Source organism: Cetorhinus maximus, chromosome 23, assembly GCF_964194155.1.
Source record: "Cetorhinus maximus chromosome 23, sCetMax3.hap1.1, whole genome shotgun sequence".
Taxonomy (NCBI): Eukaryota; Metazoa; Chordata; class Chondrichthyes; order Lamniformes; family Cetorhinidae; genus Cetorhinus; species Cetorhinus maximus.
The window spans coordinates 37,373,006-37,399,525 of record NC_135901.1 but is presented as its reverse complement, the minus strand read 5'-3'; the positions used below and the strand labels follow the sequence as shown (position 1 = coordinate 37,399,525).

The following is a 26,520-nucleotide window of genomic DNA, read 5'->3' as shown; positions in this document are numbered from 1 at the left end:
AATCCATTCCCACAGTCCCCACATTTCCAGGTTTTGTCCCCACTGTGAATGGTGATTTTTTCTTTCATGTTCAAAATCCGAAGGTATTCAGGTTACGATAATTTGGGCGATTCTGTCAGATCCCGATGTGATGTTTGGTTTGAGTTCCTTGATTGCAAGTTCTTACCTTCTCATACCCTGTGAAATTGGTTTAAAACAGAATAAAAGGAGAGAGAAAACCACAAAAACACAAAGGCAGGCTGTGAAATTGAGCTGAATGAATCTGAGAATTTGTGGGACCGGCACAAGGTAAAAGTGACCATGAAAACTGCTGGATTGTCATAAAAATCCAGCTGGTTCACTAATGTCCTTCAGGGAAGGGAACCTGCCACTCAGTCTGGGCCTACAGAAGACTCTGGCCTCTATAGGAGGGGGGAGGATGGTGGGGGGGGAGGGCGGGTGGGGGGGGGTGGGGGGGGTTGGGGGGTAGGGGGGGATGAGGTGGGAGGAGAGGGGGGGCGGGCGGGGGGGAGGGGGAGGGGGAAGGGGAGGGGAGGGTGGGAGGGGGGAGGAGGAGGGAGGGATGGGGAGGGGGGGAGGGGGGATGGGGGAAGGAGCAGGGGGGGAGGGGGGAGGGTGGGGAGGAGGAGGGGGGAGGGGGGTGGAGGAGGGGAGGGGGAGGGGGAGGGGAGGGGAGAGGGGGAGGGGGAGGGAGGGGGGAGGGGGGTGCTGGGGGGGAGGGGAGGGGGAGAGGGCAGGGGGGAGGGGAGGGGGAGGGGAGGTGGGGAGGGTGGCGGGGGAGGGGGGGACAGGTAGAGCTGATAGGTGGAGATTGCCAAAAGATGTCATAGACAAAAGGACAAAGAGATGTTGACGGTGGTGATATTAGCTAAGACATGTGCCAATGAGGACATTAAGGGTAGAAAGCAGGATGAGCAAGGGACAGATAGCCCTAGTGGGGGTGGGGTGGGGTGGGGTGAAGGGAAGGGATCAAAATAGGCTAAAAGGTAGAGGTAAAACAATGGATGGAAATATATTTAAAAATAATGGAAATAGGTGGGAAAAGAAAAATCTATATAAATTATTGGAAAAAAGGGGGATCAGAAAGGGAGTGAGGATGGAGGAGAGAGTTCATGGTATGAAGCTGTTGAACTCAATATTCAGTCCGGAAGGCTGTAAAGTACCGAGTCGGAAGATGAGCTGCTGTTCCTCCAGATTGTGTTGAGCTTCACTGGAACATTGCAGCAGGCCAAGGACAGACATGTGGGCATGAAAGCAGAGTGGTATGTTGAAATGGCAAGCGACAGAGAGGTCTGGGTCATGCTTGCAGACAGACTGAAGGTGTTCCGCAAAGCGGTCACCTAATCTGTGTTTGGTCTCTCCAATGTAGAGGAGACCGCATTGGGAGCAGCAAATGCAGTAGACTAAATTGAGCAAAGTGCAAGTGAAGTGCTGTTTCAATTGAAAGGAGTGTTTGGGCCCTTGGACGGTGAGGAGGTTGGAAGTAATGGGGCAGGTGTTGCACCTTCTACGGTTGCATGGGAAGCTGCCATGGGAGGGGGTTGAGGTGTAGGGGGTGATGCAGAATGAGCAATTGACAGATAGCCCTAGTGAGGGTGGGGTGGGGGAAGGTGTCGAAATGGGCTAAAAGCTGGGAATAAAACAATGGATGGAAATAAATTTTAAAAATAACAATAGAAATAGTTGGGAAAAGAAAAATATATTAAAAAAAACGGGATCGAAGTGGGAGGTGAGGATGGAGGAGAGAGTTCATGATCTGAAGTTGTTTAACTTCAAACAGAACTTTAAATTGGACCGCCTTCATCCCGGTCCTGCACCCGTACTGCGCAGGCTTCGCTCCAGCCTGACCCCGCCCCTCCGATTGGCTGGAGGATCAGCCGCCCACGCTCAGTCCTCCAGTCCCGCCCCCTTCACCTATTGGTCCGCAGCTGTCGTCAATCATTAAGAGCTGGAGCATGCGCAGACCCTGGAGACGGAAGGTAAAAGAGCTCTTGCGAGCGGGTTTAAAATGCAGGTTTTACTAAGATTGAGTGCGGATTGAGAGCGGAAAATAAACGCGTGAAGAAAAATAGGGCCGGTGGGTGGGTTGGGAGACTTCATAAACTCACGGTGTCGGCCCCAAAACCTCAATAAGAAGCCATCGGTCCCGCGTTTCACGAAGCGGAACGACAGCTGAGGCTTTTCTCCGGAAATAGGCCCGAGGTGATGGCCGCCATCTTTGTAGGGGGCAATGAGCAGCATAGCGCATGCGTGGCCGCCATGTTTACAGAAGCCGCAGACCCGGATGAATGATCTGAAGGAGGGACAATAAGTCAGAGATAGAGTTTGGTGTGAAATCAATGGGTTGTTGTAAAACAGGAGATCAGGGTAACAGTCAGAAACAACAACAACTTCTATTAACATCATAAATCGTCCTAGTGAGCTTCACAGGAAAATTATAAAACAAAGTGTGACACCCAGACATGTAAGGAGATATTAGAGTTGGTGACCAAAAGTTTGGGCCAATAGTTTTAAGGAGAGTCTTAAATAGTCACTTGGTTGTACAGAAAATTGAGTGTTACTGAGAAAACCGGCATGGTCCCAAAACTTTTCGACTTGTGCTCATCAGGACAGGCACAAGAATAGCTAATTTCAAAGGGAACAACAATTTATACTACATGAGAAAAGGGTGCTGATTGGTTGGCCCGACAGCTCTGATTGGTCGTTGCCATGGAGAATACACCAGGGAGAATACACCAGGGAGCTCTTGTCCCCCGGGCTTTTCAGTAAATATAAAGAAAAAAATTAGTAAAGACAGTCTGACACTCCGAAACGGGAGAATTTATAATAGAAAACAAGGAAATGACATAGCAATTAAATTCACGGAGGAAGACAAAAATAACTTCCCAGAAATACAAGGGACCCACGGGTCCAGTGAGAAGGATGGCTTGAAGGAAATTAGTATTGCTAAAACAATAGTGCTGGAGAAATTAATGGAGCTGAAAGCTGATAAATTCTCAGGGCTCGATAATCTATATCCCAGAGGACTAAAGGGTGTGACCATGGAAATAGTGGATGCGTTGATTGTCCTCTTCCAAAATTCTGTACATTCTGGTTCAGTCCCAGCAGATTGGAGGGTGGAAAAACTAACCCCACTATTTAACAAAGAAGGGAGGGAGAAAACATGGAATTACAGACCCAGTTAGCCTGACCTTGGTAGTAGGGAAAATGCTAGAGTATGTTTTAAAGGATATGATAATAGGACACTTGGAAAATATCAACGGGGTGAGACAAAGTCAACATGGATTTATTAAAGGGAAATCATGTTTGACAAATGTACTGGAGTTCTTTGAGGATGTAACTAGCAGAATAGGTAATGGAGAACCAGTGGATGTGGTGTATTTGGATTTTGAGAAAGCTTTTGATAAAGTCCCACATAAGAGGTTAGTGTGTAAAATTAAAGCACACGGGATTGGGGGTAATATATTGATGTGGACTGAGAATTGGTTAGCAGACAGGAAAGAGAGAGTAGGAATAAGTGGGTCTTTTTCGGAGTGGCAGGCGGTGATTCGTGATTTACTGCAGGGATCAGTGCTTGGGACCCAGCTATTCACCATGTATACCAATGATTTGGATGAGGGAACCAAAAGTAATATTTCCAAGTTTGCTGACAACACGAAACTTGGGAATGTGACCAAGAGGAGGAGAGACATCTTCACCCAGATGGTGGTGATCCTGTGGAATTACCTACCATAGAGAGCTGTGGAGGCCATTTCAATGAATTTATTTAAGAAGGAAATAGAGAAATTTCTGGACTCTAAAGGAGTCAAGGGGTATGGGGAGAGCACAGGAGGAAGGCATTGAGATAGAGGATCAGCCCCCATGATCATATTGAATGATGGAGGAGGCTCGAAGGGCCGAATGACCTACTCCTGCTCCGATTTTCTGTGTTTCTATGTTAATTCAACACAAGGCCCCAAGGCTGGACATGTTCCTTCTGCCTGCAGAGGACAGGTCCCTATGTGTGAATATATATGGCTTCTAGCAAGTGTAAGTGAGACACATTATGAGCCTGACTGATAATCTTTGAAATTTGGTATTCTTGCAGCTGACCTGATGAGTACAAGATAAAAAGTTTTGACAGAATGTCTCTTTTTATTAATACTGTGTTGTCTCAAAGGTGGAAGATGTGGTAGACGGAGGGAGAGCTGTAGGGAGAGAATTTAGAGCTTGGTGATGAGGGAACTGAAGGCACGGTCACTAATGGTGGAGCGATTAAAATAGGGAATGTACAAGGCCAGAATTAGAGCAGTGTAAATATCTCAGAGGGTTGTGGGGCTGGAGGAGATTACAGAGATAGGGAGGGGCGAGGCCATGGAGGGAATCGAAAACAAGGATGAGAATTTTAAAATCGAACTGTTGCTTGACCGGGAGCCAAGGCAGGTCAGGAAGCAGAGGGGTGTTAGGGTAATGGGCCTCACTGTGAGTGAAGACACAGACAGCAGATATTTGGATGGTGCCAAATTTACAGAGGGTAAAATGTGGGAGACCAACCAGGAATGTGTTGGAATACTCGAGTCTGGAGGTAACAGCGGCAGGGGTGAGGATTTCAGCAGCAGATTCACTGAGACAGGGTGAGGCTACGGAGATGTAAACAGACAATTTAGTGATGGCAAAGATATGAGGTCAGAAGCTTATCCCGAGATCAACTGTAACACTGAGGTTGTGAACAGACTGGCTTAATCTCAGACTGTTCCCAGGGAGAGGGATGGAGTTGGTATCTGGGAAATGGAGATTGGAGCAGGGACTGAAAACAATGTCTTCAGTCTTCTCAGTGTTTAATTGGAGTTAATTAGTCATCAGGAAGAGAAGCAGGAACCAGAATGGGCCATGAGACTGATCCCAGGTTTAACTTAGTTAGAGAGGGAGAGAAGGAAGGAAGGAAACCCTGGGAGGTTTGGAGAAACCACCTTCACGATCACTTATTAAATCACCACGCAGTAAGTTTTGGACACAAGGTTAACATCTGCTATTCTGTATGGTCGGACAGGGGGTTTCAGATTAATGTTTTGTCATGAGTAATGACTGAAGTGAATGATCAGAGATATTGTTATCTCCAGTTGCACAAATTTGCTTAAGAAGATACAGAAAAAAATTGTCCAAAACTCTGTTTGGAATTCAGCACAGGGAGGAGGGAGAGTGTGTGGGACGGGGATTTGTAGCTTTCGGGGAACAAGGGAGGAAAAAATGTTCCACAGGAACTAGAATTGTCTGCTCTGAATTTCTATCCTGTTCTTACAGTGATGACTTTTGTAAACTCCTTTCGCAGAGAATTAAAGGGGAGGATTTGCAGACGGGAAACTCAAACCAAACATCACATCAAGATCTGACAGAGTCACTCGATTGATCAGGACCTGAATATCATTGGCCTTTGAATGTGGAAGGAGAAATGTTTGTCTGTTCTGTCTGTGGGAAAATATTTCAAACATCAGTGAGTCTGGAAAAGCACTGAGACACACACACACCCGACTGAGAGTGTTCCAGTGAACTGACTGTGGGAAGAGCTTTAACCAGTTACACAACCTGAAATAACATCACACCATTCACAGCGGAGAGAAACTGTACACGTGTTCTCTGTGTGGACGAGGCTTCAACTGATCATCCAACCTGGAGAGACACAGGGACACCTGCACCATGGAGAAACCGTGGAAATGTAAGGAATGTGAGAAAGGATTCGATTACCCATCCCAGCTGGAAAAACATCGACGCAGTCACACTGGGGAGAGGCCATTCACTTGCTCTCGGTGTGGGAAGGGATTCACTCAGTTATCCCACTTGCTGAGACACCAGCGAGTTCATGTTGAAGGTTGGGCATTCACCTGCCCTAAATGTGGGAAGGGATTCACTCACTTATCCGAACTACTGACACACCAGCGAATTCACACTGGGGAGAGGCCATTTACCTGCTCCGAGTGTGGGAAGGGATTCACTACGTCATCTGACCTGCTGACACACCAGCGAGTTCACACTGGGGAGAGACCATTTACCTGCTCCGACTGTGGGAAGGGATTCATTCGGTCAGCCCACCTGCTGACACACCAGCGAGTTCACACTGGGGAGAGGCCGTTCACCTGCACTATATGTGAGAAAGGATTCACTCGATCCTTTGACCTCCTGAAGCACCAGCGAATTCACACTGAGGAGAGACCGTTCAGCTGTACTTCCTGTGGAAAGAGTTTCAGGTCTTCATTCCATCTCACTGTACACCAGCGAATTCACACTGAGGAGAGACCGTTCAGCTGTACTTCCTGTGGAAAGAGATTCAGGTCTTCATTCAACCTCATTGTACACCAGCGAATTCACACTGGAGAGAGGCCGTTCATCTGCTCTAATTGTGGGAAGGGGTTCAATCAAGCAGTTAGTCTACTGAGACACCAGCGAGTTCACACTGGAGAGAGGCCGTTCACCTGCTCCGAGTGTGGGAAAGGATTCACTGGGTCCTCTGACCTGCTGAAGCACCAGCGAATTCACACTGAGGAGAGGCCGTTTAGCTGTACTTCCTGTGGAAAGAGATTCAGGTCTTCATTCAGCCTCATTGTACACCAGCGACTTCACACTGGAGAGAGGCCATTCATCTGCTCCAAATGTGGGAAGGGATTCACTCAGTCATCTCACTTACTGACACACCAGCGAGTTCACACTGGGGAGAGGCCATTCATCTGCTCCAAATGTGGGAAGGGATTCACTCAGTCACCACATCTGCGTAGACACCAGCGAGTTCACAAGTGACCTCAGAGTTTGGATTCTGCTGTTATTGCTGCTGTTAATCACATCCAGGACTGAACCATGTTCATTCTGACAGTTGGGGTTTGTTTCTGCTGATGTTAATAATCCCTGTTACTGGGCTGGAGTTTAATATTCTGGATCTATTGCTGGTTGTGTTCTCGGGGCTGCAGTGTCCCTTTAAGAACCGCTGTCTCTGATCTTTCCCCACAATTCAGGAACTCATCACAAATTAGTTTACAACAAGATTCTGAACTTTTACTTCAGGATTGTTTAGTAAGTGTTGTCCAATGGTGGAATGGCATCTAATATCATTTAAGGGGAAGCTGGACAAGCACAAGAGGGAGAAGGGAATAGGTGGTTAAGATGGTAGATTTAGATCAGGATAAATGGGAGGAGGTTCTTGTGGAACATAAACACCAGCATGGACTGGCTGGGCCGAATGGCCTGTTTCTGTGTCATGTATCCTATGTAATTATACTCAGGGTCTGGTTCTAACTTTTAAACTATACCACCTATTCCTAGACTGCCTAACCAGCAGAAATAATTTCTGTTTACCCTCTGTTCCCCTTAATGTGCTCAATTCTTTTACTGTCACTGTTAATCACATCCATGTTCAGTTGGGGTTTGTTTCTGCTGATGTTAATAATCCCTGTAACTGGGTTGGAGTTTAATATCTTGATGTTAAACAAATCAGCTTTGTTTCAAACATGCAGTGTGTTAAGTCCTTGATTTCTCCAGGATGAGACTGATTGGTGTCCTGTTACTGACTGCCCCATTTTTGGATCTTTTCCCCTTTCTTACTCGAGATTCTTTTAGTTTTCATACCTTTGCTTACTCTCACGGACAAGTCCCAGCTCCATATACCTCCCAGAGATCCTCTGTTCACCTTGGGATCCAGGGAAGGCATTGCTATCAAAAACAGAAAATGTTGGAAATAAAAATCCATACTTTTGCAATTGCCAATTGATTTTCTCTGGGATTATTGTCTCCAGCCTTTCCACACCACTGATATGAAGCTGATTGTCCTGGAATTGCTGTGTTTTTGAACAGGGGTCTAACATTTACAATCTGTCAGTTCTTTGACACCACTACTATATAAGGAGGATTGGAAGATTGTGATCAGAGCCTCCACAAGTTCCATCTGAAGGATGCTGTCTCTGACAGTGCAGCAGTCCCTCAATGTCACCCTGGAGTGTCAGCCTAGATAATGTGCTCAGGTTTATTAATATTTCCTCTTGTTATTGATGTGGATCATTAAGAAACAATGGACTCTTATGATGTCATCCAGTCCCAGTGCGATGATGTCATGAAGACTATTAAATACCAACGGAGCCTTAGTGGTGAAAACAATTTTGTTCGAGATGGCAGCAAATCCATTACTGATAGATCAGCAAATGGAATTAGTGGGAAAGAAAGTGAAGCAGCTCATGAACATCAGGAATAGGGTTGTGAATTATGAAGATGAGCAACGTGTACAGTATGCATGTCCTATCTCCCAAAAAGCTGCCCCCATCTCCCGATATGCTGCCCCCATCTCCCGACACTCTGCCCCCATCTCCCAACACTCTGCCCCCATCTCCCGACTCTCTGCCCCCATCTCCCGACACTCTGCCCCCATCTCACAACACTCTGCCCCCATCTCCCGACACTCTGCCCCATCTCCCGACACTCTGCCCCCCTCTCCCGACACTCTTCCCCATCTCCCGACACTCTGCCCCCATCTCCCGACACTCTGCCCCCATCTCCCGACACTCTGCCCCCATCTCCTGACACTCTGCCCCCATCTCCTGACACTCTGCCCCCCTCTCCCGACACTCTTCCCCATCTCCCGACACTCTGCCCCCATCTCCCGACACTCTGCCCCATCTCCCGACACTCTGCCCCCCTCTCCCGACACTCTTCCCCATCTCCCGACACTCTGCCCCCATCTCCCGACACTCTGCCCCCATCTCCCGACACTCTGCCCCCATCTCCCGACACGCTGCCCCATCTCCCGAAAGGCTGCCCCCATCTCCCGACAGGCTGCCCCCATCTCCCGACAGGCTGCCCCCATCTCCCGACACGCTGCCCCATCTCCTGACACTCTGCCCCATCTCCTGACACTCTGCCCCCATCTCCCGACACTCTGCCCCCATCTCCCGACACTCTGCTCCCATCTCCCGACACACTGCCCCCATCTCCCGACACTCTGCCCCCATCTCCCGACACGCTGCCCCCATCTCCCGACACTCTGTCCCTATCTCCTGAGCAGCCTGTCTCTACCTCTGCTGAACCCTTACAGGATGCACCATGTTGAAACCAGAGGAAAGGACTGGGTGAGAAATTGTAATTCACCAAGGGTGTGCACATGGGGGTTTGACAAAATATTAAGTTTCCTGTTTTTAACCATGAAACATAAAATGAATTAATTGGAACCACTTCCAGCTCTTGTCCATTCTGACATCCCGTGGGCCAGCTCACCCTCTCACTGGGTTCATGCTGAATGTCAATCCAGGCTGGGAGCCATTGGGTGGATGGGCAATGGGTGGATGAGTGGGTGAAGGAATGTTCAGTTCACAGGGAGGGGGATGGGGGAGGGGGGTTGGTGCTGGTGGTGGGAAGTGTTCATTCTGAAGGAGTCCCACCTGAAACAGTGACCATTAACATCACTTTCTAATGGTGATTGACCTGTTGTTTATTTCCCTAGGTTTGTTCTGTTCAGTTTTTCAGTATTTATATATTTTTATTTTTGCTAAAACATGTTCTTGTTCTGACACTGAAATCCAGAGGATTTTAACTCTGTTAAAGTCAATCTCCATCGAGTGCACAGGAGGACTCAACTGATCCAAACTTCTTATGGTATCAATAAACCAAGATCCTACAAGATGTTTATTTGGGGAATTGTTTTTCTCTGAGACCCAGGACAGTCAAACTATGTCCCAAAGTTCAGATTTGGGCTTTGAGCCTGGGCTATGGGGCCCACATACACGGAGCACCATTACCGGATGTCCTTCATCCCCAATTTTAATCACTCCACCATTGGTGGCCGGGCCTTCAGCTGCCTGGACTCTAAGCTCTGGAATTTCCTCCCTAAACCTCTCCACCTTTCTAATTCACTTTCCCCCTTTCAGACACTCGTTCGAACCGACTTCCTTGACCAAGCAGTTGGTCATCTGACCTAATATTTCCTTATGCCCCTGTGAACCTTCTTGGGACAATGTATTATGTTAGAAGCTCGATATAAATATAAGTTGTTGCATTTGTTGTTGTAATTCAGTGAGACCTGATCACTTATTGAGTCTGTATGAATGTAACTCAGATAGACACAGCTTGTGTCATAGTTCAGTGAGATCTGATCACTTGCTGAGTGAGTGAGTCTGTATCAATGTAACTCAGATAGACACAGCTTGTGTCATAGTTCAGTGAGATCTGATCACTTGCTGAGTGAGTGAGTCTGTATCAATGTAACTCAGATAGACACAGCTTGTGTCATAGTTCAGTGAGATCTGATCACTTGCTGAGTGAGTGAGTCTGTATCAATGTAACTCAGATAGACACAGCTTGTGTCATAGTTCAGTGAGATCTGATCACTTGCTGAGTGAGTGAGTCTGTATCAATGTAACTCGGATACACACAGCTCGTTGGAGCAGACATGGGGAGAAGGAAGCTCTGAATTAATTACTGGACTTGCTGTTCGCTACAGTTGGGAAAAAGGTGATTCTGTCCAAACATCCAAATGACTAATCAAGTCATCAAAGATGGTTTGTTGTTTTGAGTTGAATTATTTGGTAGAATTAGAGTGAAGGATGGGATTGATCCACAGCCTGAGCCACCACTTTAAGGACAGGAAACGTGAGAATCTGGAGAGGAGAGAAGAATTAGTAGGTGACTGGGCACTGAATCTGGAACAATGAGCAGAGAGGGGGAGGAATGTGTGGGACAGGGGTTTATAGACTTGGGGGAATGAAAGGAGAAAGAATATTCCATAGAAACTAGAATTGTCTGTTCTGAATTTCTATCCTGTACTGACAGTAAACACTTCTGTAAACTCTATTTACAGGGGATTAGAGGGAGAGGATTTTCAGATGGGAAAATCAAGCCAAAAATCTTGCAAGATCTTATAGAAACACTGAATTCATAAATGATCAGCCTCTGATTATGGAAGGAAAAATGTTTGTCTGTTCTGTCTGGGGGAAGATTCACATCATCAGTGTGACTGGAAACTCAGTGGGACACACACACACACGAGTTGGAATCGCACCTCGGGTCAAACCTGACATCACGTGCGCAAAAAGTCTGGTTTACATTCAGACAGTTGCCAGGGAGAGGAATGGAGTTGGTAGATCGGGAATGAAAACAATGGCTTCAGTCTTCCCAATATTTAATTGGAGGAAATTTCTGCACATTCACCACTGGATATCAGACAAACAGTCTGATAATTTAACAAAAGTGGAGAAGTGGAGAGAGGTGGTGGTGAGGTAGAGCTGAGCACTGACAGTGTACATGTGATAACTGACACTGTGTTTTCAGATGATGTCACTGTGGGGAGCGTGTTGATGAGAAATAAGAGGAGGCCAAGGCTCCTTTGGGGACACCAGAGGTAACTGTGGGAGTGGGAAGGGAAGACATTGCAAGTGATTCTCTGGCTATAATTGGATAGAGAAGAATGGAACCAGGAGAGAGCAGCCCCACCCAGCTGGACGACAGTGGAGAGGTGTTGGAGCAGAATGGTGTGGTCAACATTGTCAAAGGCTGCAGACAGGTTGAAGCTTGTGTAAATTAGTCTAAATTTGAGAGATATACATATACAGTTTTTAAAAAGCATATTTTCAGGATTATGAAAAGTTCTTTGAGCCATAAAATGTTTGTAGAGGAGAAAACACCTTTCTGACTGTTCATCACACCAATAGCTTCTGTTGAATATAAGTGAAACCATATTGCAGTGACTATGATAAAATCTGCTTGTGTGTAATTGGCAGTCATGTATATGAAATATCCTCTACACGCAGAAATGGAATTTCAAGATTTTATTTAGTGAAGAATTATAGAGTTATAAAGAGAATTATTAAGAGTTAATTATACATGAATCCAATTTACAATGTAGACTTTACATTATATTAAATTTCCATTGAGTTGAGAACAAGTATTTAGCTGCTTGAAGTGCTCTCTGCAGAATAATTATTGTCCAAACTCTCGGTCTGAAGCCTCCTCCCTGCTCAACATTTCCTGTAACCCCCAGATTTTCACTCCAGGGTCACACCAAGTTTGAGACATTAAAATGGGGTTTCACCGGGAAAAGGTTTGGGTAGCGCTGGATTAATAGACTCAGCGCATTGTGTTTAACACAGAACTGTTTTATTTGACTTTTATGTGGAGTATATTAACATTAGCAGCCCCTAATGAACAGTGTTCAGTGCTGGATGTGATTAACAGCGAAATCCAATCACTGTCATGACTCATGAACTCGCTGGTGTCTCAGCAGGTGGGATGAGGTAGTGAATCCCTTTCCACATTAGGAGCAGGTGAATGGTCTCTCCCCAGTGTGAACTCGCTGGTGTCTCAGCAGGTTGGATGACCGGGTGAATCCCTTTCCACACTCTGAGCAGGTGCACAGTCTCTCCCCAGTGTGAACTCGCTGGTGTCTCAGCAGGTGGGATACCTGAGTAAATCGTTTCCCGCACACGGAGCAGGTGAACGGCCTCTCCCCAGTGTGACTGCACCAATGAGTTTCCAGTTGAGACAGGTAGATAAATCCCTTCCCACATTCCCCACATTTTCACAGTTTCTCCCCAGTGTGACTGCGCCAGTGAGTTTCCAGCTGAGACTGGTAGATAAATCCCTTTCCACATTCCCCACATTTCCACAGTCTCTCTCCAGTGTGACTGCGCCAATGCGTTTCCAGCTGAGACGGGTAGTTGAATCCCTTCCCGCATTTCCCACATTTCCACAGTTTCTCCCCACTGTGAACGGTGCCTTTTCCCTCCATGTTCAAAACCTAATGATATTCAGGTTACAATACATTGGGTGACTCTGTCAGATCCTGATGTGATGTTTGGTTTCAGTTTCCTGACTGCAATTTATTTAAAACAGAAAAAAGGGAGTGAGAGAGAACCCACAAAAACACAAAGGCAGGTTGTGAAATTGAGCTGAATGAATCTGGTAATTTGTGGGGCCGGCACGAAGAAAAAGTGACCATGAAAACTGCTGATTGTCATAAAAACCCAACTGATTCACTAATGTCCTTCAGGGAAGGGAACCAGCCACCCGGTCTGGGTGTACACAAGACTCTAGCCTCTATGGAAGCAGATGAGAGAGAGAGAGAGCGAAATGGGAGTGGGTGCAGGGGAGAGAGAGATTAGCGTGAGAGACGGGGGTGAAGGAGAGGGATATCTGGCACCATCTGTGGAGAGAGAAACAGAGTTAACATTTCGAGCCCTTGAGACTCTTCTTCAGAATTGGTGAAGCAGAGGGGATTTATATTTCTTTCACTCGGCCAGAACTTAGGCAGAATCTCCCAAACCATCAAACTCCACCCTAGAAGGACCAGGGTAGCAGGTGTATGTGAACACCATGACCTCCAAGTTCCCCTCCAAGTCACATACCATCCTGACTTGTCTGACATCCGGTACTGGATTAGCAGAAATTTCCTTTATTTAAATATTGGGTAGACTGAAGCCATTGTCTTCAGTCCCCTCTACAAACTCCACTCCCCAGACACCTGCTCCATCCCTCTCCCTGACAACTGTCTGAGACTGAACCAGACTGCTCACAGCCATGGTGAAATATTTCACCCCAAGATGAGCTTCCAACCACATATCCACATCATCACCAAGACCGCCTATTTCCACCTCAGTAACATCGCCCGACTCCAGCTCAGTCTCAGCTCATCTGCTGCTGAAACTCTCATCCATTCCTTTGTCACCTCTCGACTTAACTATCCTAACACTCCCGGCTGGTCTCCCGCATTCAACCTCCCTGTAATCTTGAGGTCATCCAAAACTCTACTGTCCCTGTGTTTACTCGCACCATGTCTTGTTCACCCATCACCCTGTGCACACTGACCTGCAAAGGCTCCGGGTTAAGGAGAACTGAAATTTGAAATATCTCATCCCTGTTTTCACATTCCTGCTCCCTAACTCAGAAATCTCCACCAGCCTCGCAACCCTCTGAGATATCTGTACTCCTTTGATTCCAGCCTCCTGTGCATTCCTGATTTGAATCACTCCAGCATTGGTAGCCATTTTGTCAGTTTCGAATGCCCCAAGCTTTGGAATTTCCTCCCTAAACCTCTCTACCTCCGGAGGTCCCCAGCATCATAGATGCCAGTCTTTAGCCAATTCGATTCGCTCCACGTGATATTAAGAAATGGCTGAAGGCACTGGATACTGGAAAGGCTATGGGTCTTGACAATATTCCAGCAATAGTATTGAGGACTTGTGCTCCAGAACTTGCCGCACCCGTAGCCAAGCTGTTCCAGTACAGCTATAACACTGGTATCTACTTGGCTATGTGGAAAAATGTCCTGTACACAACAAGCAGGACAAATCCTACCTGGTCAATTGCCACCCCATCAGTCTACTCTGGACCATTAGTAAAGTGATGGAAGGGGTCATCAACGCTTCTGTCAAGCGGCACTTACTTAGCAATAACCTGCTCACTGATGCCCAGTTTGGGTTCCGCCAGGGCCACTCAGCTCCTGACCTCATTACAGCCTTGAATCAAACATGGACAAAAGAGCTGAACTCTAGAGGTGACATGAGAGTGACTGCCCTTGATACCAAGGCCGCTTTTGACCGAGTGTGGCATCAGGTAGCCCAAGCAAGACTGGAGTCAATGGGAATCAGGGGAAAACTCTCCGCTGGGTGGAGTCATACCAAGCACAAAGGAGGATGGTTGTGATTGTTGGAGGTCAGTCATCTCAGTTCCAGGATATCACTGCAGGAATTCCTCAGGATAGTGTCCTGGGCCCAACCATCTTCAGCTGCTTATCAATGACCTTCCTTCCATCATAAGATCAGAAGTGGGGGTATTTGCTCATGATTGCACAATGTTCAGCACCATTCACGACTCCTCAAGCACTTAATAACTCCATCCTCAAATGCAGCAATATCTGGACAATATCCATGCTTGGGCTGACAAGTGGCAAGTAACATTCACGCCACACAAGTGCCAGGCTATGACCATCTCCAACAAGATAGAATCTAACTATTGCCCCTTGGCATTCAAGGGCATTACCATCGCTCAATCTCCCACTATCAACATCCTGGGGGGTTACCATTGACCAGAAACTCAACTGGACCAGCCATATAAATACTGTGGCTACAAGAGCAGGTCAGAGGCTAGGAATCCTGTGGTGATTAACTCACCTCTTGACTCCCCAAAGCCTGTCCACCATCTACAAGGCACAAGTCAGGAGTCCGCTGGAATACTCTCCATTTGCCTGGATGAGTGCAGCTCCCAGAACATTCAAGAAGCTTGACACCATCCAGGACAAAGCAGCCCGCTTGATTGGCACCATATCCACAAACGTTCACTCCCTTCACCATCGACGCACAGTAGCAGCAGTGTATACCATCTACAAGATGCACTGCAGGAATTCATCAAGGCTCCTTAGACAGTGGCTTCCAAATCTGTGACCACTACCATCTAAAAGGACAAGGGCAGCAGATAGATGGGAACACCACCACCTGGAAGTTCCCCTCCAAGTCACTCACCATCCTGACTTGGAAATATATCGCCGTTCCTGGGTCAAAATCCTGGCACTCCCTCCCTAACAGCACGGTGGGTGTACCTACACCACATGGACTGCAACGGTTCAAGAAGGCAACTCACCACCACCTTCTCAAGGGCAATTAGGGATGGGCAATAAATGCCCAACCCAGCGAAGCCCACATCCCTTGGGAGATTTAAGAAGGAAACCCCCTGGAAGATTCCCTTTAAAATCGACATCTTTGACCAAACTTTTGGTCACCGGCCCTAATATCTCCTCAAGTAGCTCAGTGTCAAATGTTACTTTTCTGTGAAATGTCTTGGAACATTATAACATTAAAAGTGTGATAGAAGCAGAAATACTTGTTATTGATTTGGAATTATAACGCCATCCCTTCATCATCGCCGGGTGAATAACCTGTAACTCCTTACCTAACAGCATCATGGGAGCACCTTCACCACACGGACTGCAGCGGTTCAAGAAGGTCAAACATCATCTTTTCCACAGGCAACTGGGGATTGGCAATATTTGCTCGTATCTGTGGAGAGGGAAACAGAGTAAACATTTCAGGGTGTGCAGAATGAATTACAGGGAATAAAAATGGTGCAGAATTTGATGGTCAATATGATCTCAGAGGTGGAAGATAAATGGACTATAGCACAGGGGGAAACAATTCCTGACGATGAAAGATATTGTGAGAAGATAAAGCTGGGAAGCCAGCAGCACATGGTCGGGGGATGGGTAGCAGTGAAAACTTCATTTAGATTCAGTCAGCAGAAGTAACAGTAAAATACTAAACAGCTAAAATACACCCATATTAGAGACAGAGGAAGTTGGGCAATAGCAGAGAGGTGATCAGAGAGGACAGAGCTGAAACAGAGCAATGGATGGTGTTATGAATTCAATTCATCCTGCATCCCTGGGTGCTAACTGTGCAGATTGTAAAATTTAAAAGCACAGGATGTTCTAATGCTTGTTATGTTGGTTCCTGTCTGGTAACAAGGGTGGGACCCTCTGGGAGTGTTTTTATAGGTCACAGATCAGTTCAAGTGTCAGTGAACAGCTCTTCTTGAGGTAGTTATTTCCGGGAGTTGCCAGGCAACAGGTGGCACAGAGACAGGGACGGGCAGACGTCCCAGTTAAGTTGAGTTAAAAATTTAGAGAAAAGGCTGCAGGGGAGGAATTTAACTAAAGAGGGCTGTTGAAGCAAAGGTACCCCTTTGGAGCAATGGTGTTCTGCTTGGCATGGCCATAACTCTAAAACTGTGCTTGCAAGCTCGTGTTTGAGTGTACTCAGGAATCCAGGGAGAAGGAATCTCGGAAAGCGAGATGAAAACTTTGTGAGGTGGGCCATTGTTAAAGCCATCTGAGTGGGAGTGACTTTTGGAGAGAATTCCAGGTGAGATCTTTGACACTGAGATTGGAAACCCTCTTGAGAAAGACTACATTTCAGTGAGATTGGTTGACTCAATGTGGGACTAACGGCTGAGTGGATTGTAGAGAAATCCATGGAATCTCTTTTGGTTGCATCTGTCATTTACTCTGTAGTGTGGTGTGTCTCACCACAGTTCGTCTGTCAATTCAAATGTACCTCATACTTACCCTGAATGTTCGAGTATCAGATACAGATTGTAAATTGTTTTATCTTTCTCGACTTGTACAGTAAATTTTGTTTTATTGTTGTTCAAAAGCCATGGAAACTTGTGGTTTTGTTCCAAAAGCAGGTGTCTTAAATCTGAACCTTCATCTACTTTAAACAAAATGTTATTGATCCCTCACCGGATCGCATATGTGTCTGGCCAAGAATCATAACAATGGACATGGGATTCAGATCCACAGGAAAGAAGCCACACCAGCCGCTAACAGGATCCACATCCACACCAATTGGTGAAGTCAAAACTAAGACACAGAGCCTTTTCTTGCTGAGATAGTTTGTTGACTTGGTTCACTGTCAACACTGCTCACCCACACCCAGTGTCCCAGCTATCCCCTACTTCACTGTGTTCAAATACCCATCACCTGTTTACCTTAACAATCTCATTGACATTAACAAACCTTAACGATGTAACTGAGAAGGCATTCACACCAACCCAGAGCCATGGAACTTTGCATAGATAACAGAGCATAAAACCAAAAGCTGTAAATTGTAGATGAAAAGTCAAAAATACTCACCTGTGAAATAATTTCAAGGTTCAACTTTAAACTCTCCTGCTGGAGCCTGCAACTGGAAAGATATCAGAAGCACTGGAGTCAGAGAAAAATCTCCCAGTTGAGGAAATATCCGGGGAGCGGGATGATGTCACCGTGTAATTGTCGATGTGTGATGATGTCACACACATGGACACAGAACATTTGGGTCTGTGCAAACCAGTGATCACCACACATTATGAAGGATGTGAGGGTCCTTGAGAGGGGGCAGAGGAGATTTACCAGAATGGGTCGAGGGATGATATGAGCTAGAAGGTTTTGTTCTCCTTCAAGCAAAGGAGATTGAGGGAAATTTCATAAAGGTGTACAAGATTATGATAGGCGGGAGAATGTCGAGTGGAGCAAACTAACAGAGCTCTCCCATGCATCCGCCCTCATGCCCTCTCCTCCCTCCCAGAAACATGATAGGTCCCCCTTGTCCTCACTTATCACCCCACCAGCCTCCACATTCAAAAGATAATCCTCCGCCATTTCCGCCAACTCCAGCATGATGCCACCACCAAACACATCTTCCCTTCACCCCCCTCGGCAGCATTCCATAGGGATCGTTCCCTCAGGGACACCCTGGTCCACTCTTCCATCACCCCCTACTCCTCAACCCCCACCTATGGCACCTCCCCATGCCCACGCAAAAGATGCAACACCTGCACCTTCACTTCCTCTCCCCTCACCGTGCAAGGGCCCAAACACTCCTTTCAAGTGAAGCAGCATTTCACTTGCATTTCCCCTAACTTAGTCTACTGCATTCATTGCTCCCAATGCGGTCTCCTCTACATTGGAGAGACCAAACGCAGACTGGGCGACCGCTTTGCAGAACACCTGCGGTCTGTCTGCACGAAAGACCCAAACCTCCCTGTCGCTTGCCATTTTAACACTCCACCCTGCTCTCTTGCCCACATGTCTGTCCTTGGCTTGCTGCATTGTTCCAGTGAACCCCAATGCAAACTGGAGGAACAGCCCCTCATCTTCCGACTAGGCACTTTACAGCCTTCTGGGCTGAATATTGAATTCAACAACTTCAGATCTTAAACTCCCTCCCCCAACCCCACCCCCTTTCCGTTTCTTCCCCCTCCCTTTTTTTTCCCAATAATTTATATAGAGTTTTCTTTTCCCACCTATTTCCATTATTTTTAAATCTATAACTGTAATACCCTGTCAGTCTTTCCACCCCACCCACACTAGAGCTGTACCTTGAGTGTCCTGCCATCCATTCTTACTTAGCACATTCTCTTAGATAATATCACCACCTTCAACACCTCTTTGTTCCTTTGTCTGTGACATCTTTTGATTATCTGCTCCTATCACTGCTTGCTTGTCCCTATAACCCCACCCCCCACCACAACTTCTCTCCCCCCACCGCCACTTCCCCCCCCCCCCCCATCCACCTTAAACCAGCTTATATTTCACCCCTCTCCTAACTTCACTCAGTTCTGCTGTAGGGTCATGAGGACTCGAAGCGTCAACTCTTTTCTTCTCCGCCGATGCTGCCAGACCTGCTGAGTTTTCCAGGTAATTCTGTTGTTGTTTTTAACATCTTCCACGTGTCCATGCTGTCAAACCCTTTCACTATATTTAAGTCCACGGTCAGGTCATCTCTCACTCTCTTCTCCAAACAAAACCTTTGCAAACTGTTGAATCTTTGCTGATTGATATAACTTTCCAATTCTGGCATCATTCCAGTAAATCTGTTTTGCACCTTCCCCAGTGCTTCTCGATCCAATTTAACCTATGGAGACAGAGCTAATCTGAGCATCAACATCATTATTGCCCCAAATTTCTGTATGTTGGAAGGATCAGTACAGCAGTGGGATAGAGGACTGTGGTTTCGAGCTGTTATTCATCATCCTCTATTTGAGAGATTATCTCACTAGAATATTTGGACACTAAGGGAATCAATGGATATGGGAATGGGGCGGGAAAGTGGAGTTGAGCTGAAAGATCATTTAATAGTGGAACAGGCTCAAAGAGCCGTATGGTCTACCCCAGCTCCTATTTCTTGTTTTCTTATGAACATCACTGTGAATCATTTCCATACAAACACAGCATATGCAGCGTCCGCCCTTCACCTCTTCCCTTCCCATATTCCAGGTTCCCAAACACACCTTCCAACTGACACAATGAGAAAGGTCAGCGACCTGAAACATTCCGTCCGCTTGGTCGACAGGAAACTAAACTTATGATTAATTCCTCCTCAGTAACAGGGAGTGGATCAATGGCACAACTACTGACCGAGCTGGTCGATTCCTAAAGGACATAGCTGCTAGACTGGGTCTGTGGCAAGTCGTGAGAGAGTCTTCAAGAGGGAAAAACATACTTGACCTCATCCTCATTACTCCATCTGCTGCAGACGCATCTGTCCATGACAGCATCAGTAGGAATCACCTTTACGCAGTCGTTGTGGAGACGAAGTCCCATCTTCACATTGAGGATGCCCGCCATCGTATGGTGTGGCATTACCATCGTGCTAAATAACATAGGTTTCGAACAGATCTAGAAACTCAAGGCCGGGCATCCATGGGGCGCTGTGGGCAACAGCAGAATTGCACTCAACCACAATCTGTAACCTTCTGGCCTGGCATACCCCCCACTCTGCCAGTACCATCAAGCCAGGGGATCAACCCTGGTTCAATGAAGAGTGCAGGAGGGCATTCCAGGAGCAGCATCTGGCATACACAAAAATGAGATGTCAACCTGGAGAAGCTACAACATAGGACGACTTGCAGGCCAAACAGTGCAAACGTCACGTGACAGACAGAGCTAAGCAATTCCACAACCAACGGATCAGATCTAAGCTCTGCAGTCCTGCCACATCCAGTCGTGAATAGGGGTGGACATGGACATTAAACAACTCACTAGAGGAGTGGGCTCCACAAATATCCCCATCTTCAATAGTACTGAAAACTTGGACTCCAGAACTCGCTGCACCCATAGCCAAGCTGTTCCAGTACAGCCACAACACTGGCATCTCCCCAGCAATGTGGAAAACGGCCTGGGTATGTCCTGTACACATAAGGCATGATGAACCCAATCGGACCAATTACTGCCCTATCATTCTACTCTCGATCATCAACAAAGTAATGGAAGGGGTCATCAACAGTGCAATCAAGCAGAACTTGCTTAGCACTAATCCGGTCACTGGTGCTCAATTTGGGTTCTGCCAGGATCACTCAGCTCCTGACCTCATAACAGCCTTCGTTCAAACATGGACAAAACAGTTGAACTCTGGACATAAGGTCAGAGTAACTGCCATTGACATCAAGGCAGCATTTGACCGAGTGTGGCATCAAAGAGCCCGAGCAAAACTGGGGTCAATGGAAATGAGGGGGGAAACTCTCCGTGGGTTTGAGTCCTGGGTTCTGGTTGTTGGAGGTCAATCATCTCAAATCAGGACATCACTGCAGGAGTTCCTCAGGATAGTGACCTGGGCCCAACCATCTTCAGCTGCTTCATCAATGACCTTCCTTCCATCATAAGGTCAGAAGTGGGGATGTTCACTGATGATTGCACAATGTTCAGCACCATTCACGACTCCTCAGGTACTGAAACAATCCATGTCCAAATGCACCAAGACCTGGAAAAACTTGGCGGATGGAATATAATTTGGGAATATATGAGGTTATGCTATTTTATGGGAAGAATAGAGGAGCTGAATATTATTTAAGTGGAGAAAGACTGCAGAAGGCTGCAGCACAGAGGGATTTGGGAGTCCTTGTGCATGAATCCCAAAAAGCTAACATCCAAGTTCAGCAGGTAATAGGGAAGAAAAATGGAATGTTGGTCTTAATGTCAAAGGGAATGGAGTATAAAAATAGGGGAGTCTTGCCAAAACTATACAAGGCAGCAGTTAGACCGCCCCTAGAATACTGTGAACAATTTTGGTCCCCTTATCTAAGGAAAGATATTCTGGCATTGGAGGCAGTCCAGAGAAGGTTCATTCGGTTGATCCTGGGTATGGAGGGATTTTCTTATGAGGAGGGGTTGAGTAGGTTGGGCGTGTACTCATTGGAGTTCAGAAGAATGAGAGGTGACCTTATTGAAACATATAAGATTCTTCGTGGGCTTGACAGGGTAGATGCTGAGAGGTTGTTTCCCTTTGAGAGAGTCTAGGACTAGAGGGCATAATCCCAGAGTAAGGGGACACCCATTTAAAAAATAGATGAGGCAGAATTTCTTCTCTCAGAGGGTAGTGAATCTGTGGAATTCTTTACCACAGAGGGCTGTAGAGGCTGGGTCATTAAGGATATTCAAGGCTGAGATAGACAGATTTTTAATCAGTAAGGAAATCAAGGTTATGGGGACAAGGCAGGGAAGAGGAGTTGAGGATTATCAGATGAGCCATGATCTCATTGAATGGCGGAGCAGACTCGATGGGCCAAATGGCCAGCTTCTGCTCCTAAATCTTATGGTCTTATGGACAATAACCAGGCTTGGTCTGGCAAGTGGCAAGTAACATTCATGCCACATAAGTGCCAGGCTATGACTATCACCAACACCAACAAGAGAGAAGCTAACCAACTCCCCTTGACATTCAAATGCATTACTACCATTTAATCTCCCATTATCAACATCCTGGGGTTACCATTTACCAGAAACTGAATTGGACCAGCCATATACATAAGAGCTGACGTTTTGGGTCCACACGACCCGTCAACAGAACCTGTTGAAGGGTCGTGTGGACCCGAAACGTCAGCTCTTTTCTTCTCCGCCGATGCTGCCAGACCTGCTGAGTTTTTCCAGGTAATTCTGTTTTTGTTTTGGATTTCCAGCATCCGCAGTAGTTTTTTGTTTTTATCAGCCATATACATAGTCCGGCTACAAGAACCAGTCAGAGGCGAGGACTCCTGCGGCAGATATCTCACCTCCTGACTCCCCAAAGCCTGTCCACAATCTACAAGGCACAAGTCAGGAGTGCGATGGAACACTCTCTACTTGCCAGGATCAGTGCAGCTCCAAAAACACTCAAGGGCTCAACACCATCCAGGACAGAGCAATGCACTGGATTGGCACCACATCCACAAACATTCATTCTATCCACCACCGATGCACAGTGGCAGCAGTATCTACCATCTACAAGATGCACTGCAGAAACTCACCAAGGTTCCTTAGGCAGCACCTTCCAAACCCACGACCACTACTATGTAGAAGGACAAGGGCAGCAAACACATGGGAACACCACCACCTGGAAGTTCCCCTCCAAGTCACTCACCATCCTGACTTGGAAATATCGCCGTTCCTTCACTGTCACTGGGTCAAAATCTTTGAACTTCCCCCAGCATCTCATGAATGAATTTTAAAAAATCAATTGTAAACACAAAGCTTCCAGCCGGGATTGAACCGGGGACTTTCTCATGTAAAGTAAAGGTGATAATCAGTGCACTATGGAAATGAGTGTGAATCCCCCCCGGACAGAGGGGAACTGACCATCCATCTCTAGCTCTAATTCCCAAACAGAAAATGCTGCCAAGAATCAGCAAATCAGGCTGAGTCTGTGGCCGCTCTCACCATCTGAAACTGTCACAATGCCCGGCTGATTGACGGCAGTTCCGGGCCAATAGGAAGAAGGGGACGGGACTGGAGGACCGAGCGGCAGCGGCTGGTCCTCCAACCAATCGGAATGAATGAGGGGCGGGGCGCAAGTGCTGAGGTTATGCGCATGCACAGTGTCATTGTACCTGAAGCCTGGGGAGTGCGGGAGCTGAAGGAGGAAGGAGGCGGGAAAAGGTGAGTGACAGCCGAGCACAGGAGAGAAATGGAGTCAGTGTGGACTCGGAGGTTTCATAAACATCCGGTGCAAACCTCCAGCCCCGAATTTTAAAGTCCCGGTCCAGCGTTTGCACGAATCCGGCAACAGCCGCGGCCTCTTCAGGTCTCAGACCCGCGGTAACGGCCGCCATCTTTCTCGTGGCGATGTGCAGCAAGGCGCATGCGCGGTCATCCTGGTCCAGCTAGCAGGAGGAAAGAATGTTGCGCATTTCTATCCTGGACTGAAAGGGATGGATTTTGGAAACTCCTTTTATTGGTGGTTAGAAGGGGAGAATTTACACACAGCAAACTCAAACTAAGAGAAATGTTTCCTCTTCTGATGTAGATCTTGTAAATTTCTATCACAGGATGTTAGAAGGGGAGGATTGACAGACAGAAAATGCAACTCAAGAATCCCATCAAGATCTGACAGTCACTCGATTCATCAGAACCTGAATATCATCGGCGTTTGAATGTGGAAGGAATAAGGTTTGTTTGTTTTTTATATGGGATGAGACTTTGAACATCTGTGTGACTGGAAATATAGAGGAAGAGACCATGGAAGGATTTGAAAACAAGAATGTGAATTTTAAAATTGAGGTGCTGCTTAACCAGGAGCCTGTGTAATCCATGAGCAGAGTGGTGAGATGATCTGAGACTAGGGTGGAGTTGGGTAATATACTGAGGTGGTGATAGGTGATCTCCATGAGGATGCAGATATATGGATGCAAGCTCATCTCGGGTAAAATATGACACCAAAGTTGTGAACACTCTGGTTCAGCATCAGCCAGTTCACAGGGAGAGGGTTGGCTCCACGGCTACGGAGTGGAGTTTGTAGCAGGGACTGAAGACACTGGCTCCAGTCTTCCCAATATTTAAATGGAGGAAATTTCTGTTCATCCAATATTCGATTTCAGACCAGTCAGGACGCTGTTGGATTTGGAGGGGAACTTGAGGTGATGGTTTGACATACACCTGCTACCCTGGTCCTTCCAGGTGGTGGAGGTTTTGTCAAAGTTTTGGTTGAGGTTTAAGCATTAAAAATCCCTCTCGGTCTCCCTCTGATGCTGCCACCACTTTTCTCTCTCTCTTCCCATGGAGTCCAGAGTCTTGTGTAGGCCCAGACCGGGTGGCAGGTTCCCTTCCCTGAAGGTCATTAGTGAACCAGTTGGGTTTTTATAACAATCCACCACCTTTCATGGTCACTTTTTCCTAGTGCCGGCCCCACAAATTCCCAGATTCATTCAGCTCAATTTCACAACCTGCCTATTTGTTTTTGTGGGTTCTCTCTCACTCCCTTTTTTTTGTTTTAAATTAATTTCACAGGGGATTAGAAGGGGAGGATTTGCAGTCGGGAAACTGAAACCAAACATCACAGCAGGATCTGACGGAGTCACCCAATTTATCGTAACCTGAACATGGAAGGAAAAAGCACCGTTCACAGTGGGGAGAAACCGTACACGTGTTCTGTATGTGGACGAGGCTTCAGCCAATCATCTGGCCTGTCGAGACACAAGCACAGTCACACTGGGGAGAGTCCGTGGAAATGTGGGGAGTGTGGGAAGGGATTCAGAACCCCATCTGAGCTGGAAACTCATCAGTGCACATGCACCAGGGAGAGACCGTCCATCTGCTCTGAGTGTGGGAAGGGATTCACTCAGTTATCCCACCTGCTGATACACCAGCGAGTTCACACTGGGGAGAGGCCTTTCACCTGCTCCGAGTGTGGGAAGGGATTCACTCAGTCGTCAAACCTGCGCACACACCAGCGAGTTCACACAGGGGAAAAACCGTTCACCTGTTCTGAGTGTGGGAAGAAATTCACTCATTCATCCCACCTGCTGACACACCAGCAAGTTCACACTGACAAGAGACCTTTTAAATGTCCAGACTGCGGGAAGTGCTTTAAAAGTTCCAGGGAACTATTGTCCCATCAACGTGTTCACACTGATGAGAGACCGTTCAGGTGCTCTCACTGTGGTACTGGGTTCAGACATTCATCTCACCTCACTGTACACCAGCGAATTCACACTGGGGAAAGGCCATTCACCTGCTCTGAGTGTGGGAAAGGCTTCACTCAGTTATCCAACCTGCTCACACACCTGCGAGGTCACACTGGGGAGAGACTGTTCACCTGCTCCGAGTGTGGGAAGGGATTCACTCGGTCATCTGACCTGCTGACACACCAGCAAGTTCACACTGGGGAGAGACCATTCACCTGCTCCAAGTGTGGAAAGGGATTTACTACCTCATCCCACCTGTTGAGGCACCAGCGAATTCACACTGGAGAGAGGCCATTCACCTGCTCTGAGTGTGGGAAGGGATTCACTCAGTCATCTGACCTGCTGATGCACCAGCAAGTTCACAGTGGGGAGAGGCCGTTCACCTGTTCTGAGTGTGGGATGGGATTTACTCGACCATCTGAGCTGCTGAGACACCAGCAAAATCATGAATAACTATAATGATTGGATTTTGCTGTTAATCACATCTGGGACTGAACCATGTTCACTGGGGTCTGTTTCTGTTGATGTTTATAAACTCCAGCCCAATCATAGGATTAGCATTCGGGATAAAAGTCAAATAAATCAGCTTTGTTTTAAATACACAGCATGTTGAGTCTTTTTCATATCTCGGGAACACAAGTTAGTTCCTTTTGAAGGGCTCTCCCTCTCTCCTGTCTCCTCCATCCTCACCTCCAACAACAAGTGTGAGGAGCTCATGGAGCTTCTTTGTCACTAAGATTGAGGCAATCCAATCAGCTGCCTCTGCTGCTTCCTTCCCACTAACCCACTGGGACAAACTGTCTCTTAATTCCCCCCTTGCCTGAGCCCATATTTTCCTCTATTTTCACGATTTTCCCTCACACCCTCTCTGTCTCATCTTGTCCATTAGACCCACCTCCACCCTTGAGCCTAATCCCACTAAACTGTTGACCATGCAACTTGCCCATGTACACTGGTGCAAAAATACAACAGGAAAAGTGGCCCAACCATGGCCCACAAAATAAATTAAGGAAAATATTAGATCCAAAGACGAGTCATATAAAGTTGCTAGAAAATGTAGCAAGCCTGAGGATTGGGAGCAGTTTAGAATTCAGCAAAGGAAGACCAAAAGAT

The 26,520-nt window shown here is 46.9% G+C and overlaps 2 protein-coding genes and 1 long non-coding RNA gene across 3 annotated transcripts in view; 2 read left to right on the top strand and 1 right to left on the bottom strand.

The window, feature by feature from the left end:
- The window catches only part of LOC144697569 (uncharacterized), a 721,063-nt gene that overhangs the window by 143,941 nt on the left and 550,602 nt on the right, over nt 1–26,520 (bottom strand). The window lies entirely within an intron of this gene.
- The window catches only part of LOC144697492 (uncharacterized), a 756,645-nt gene that overhangs the window by 187,922 nt on the left and 542,203 nt on the right, over nt 1–26,520 (top strand). The window lies entirely within an intron of this gene.
- On the top strand, nt 1,974–25,984 carry LOC144697564 (uncharacterized). The gene is made up of 4 exons (XM_078569612.1): nt 1,974–2,202; nt 5,309–6,101; nt 6,354–6,521; nt 25,026–25,984. The coding sequence occupies exons 2-4, from the start codon at nt 5,674–5,676 to the stop codon at nt 25,858–25,860; spliced, it is 1,431 nt and encodes a 476-aa protein (XP_078425738.1). The 5' UTR covers nt 1,974–2,202; nt 5,309–5,673; the 3' UTR covers nt 25,861–25,984.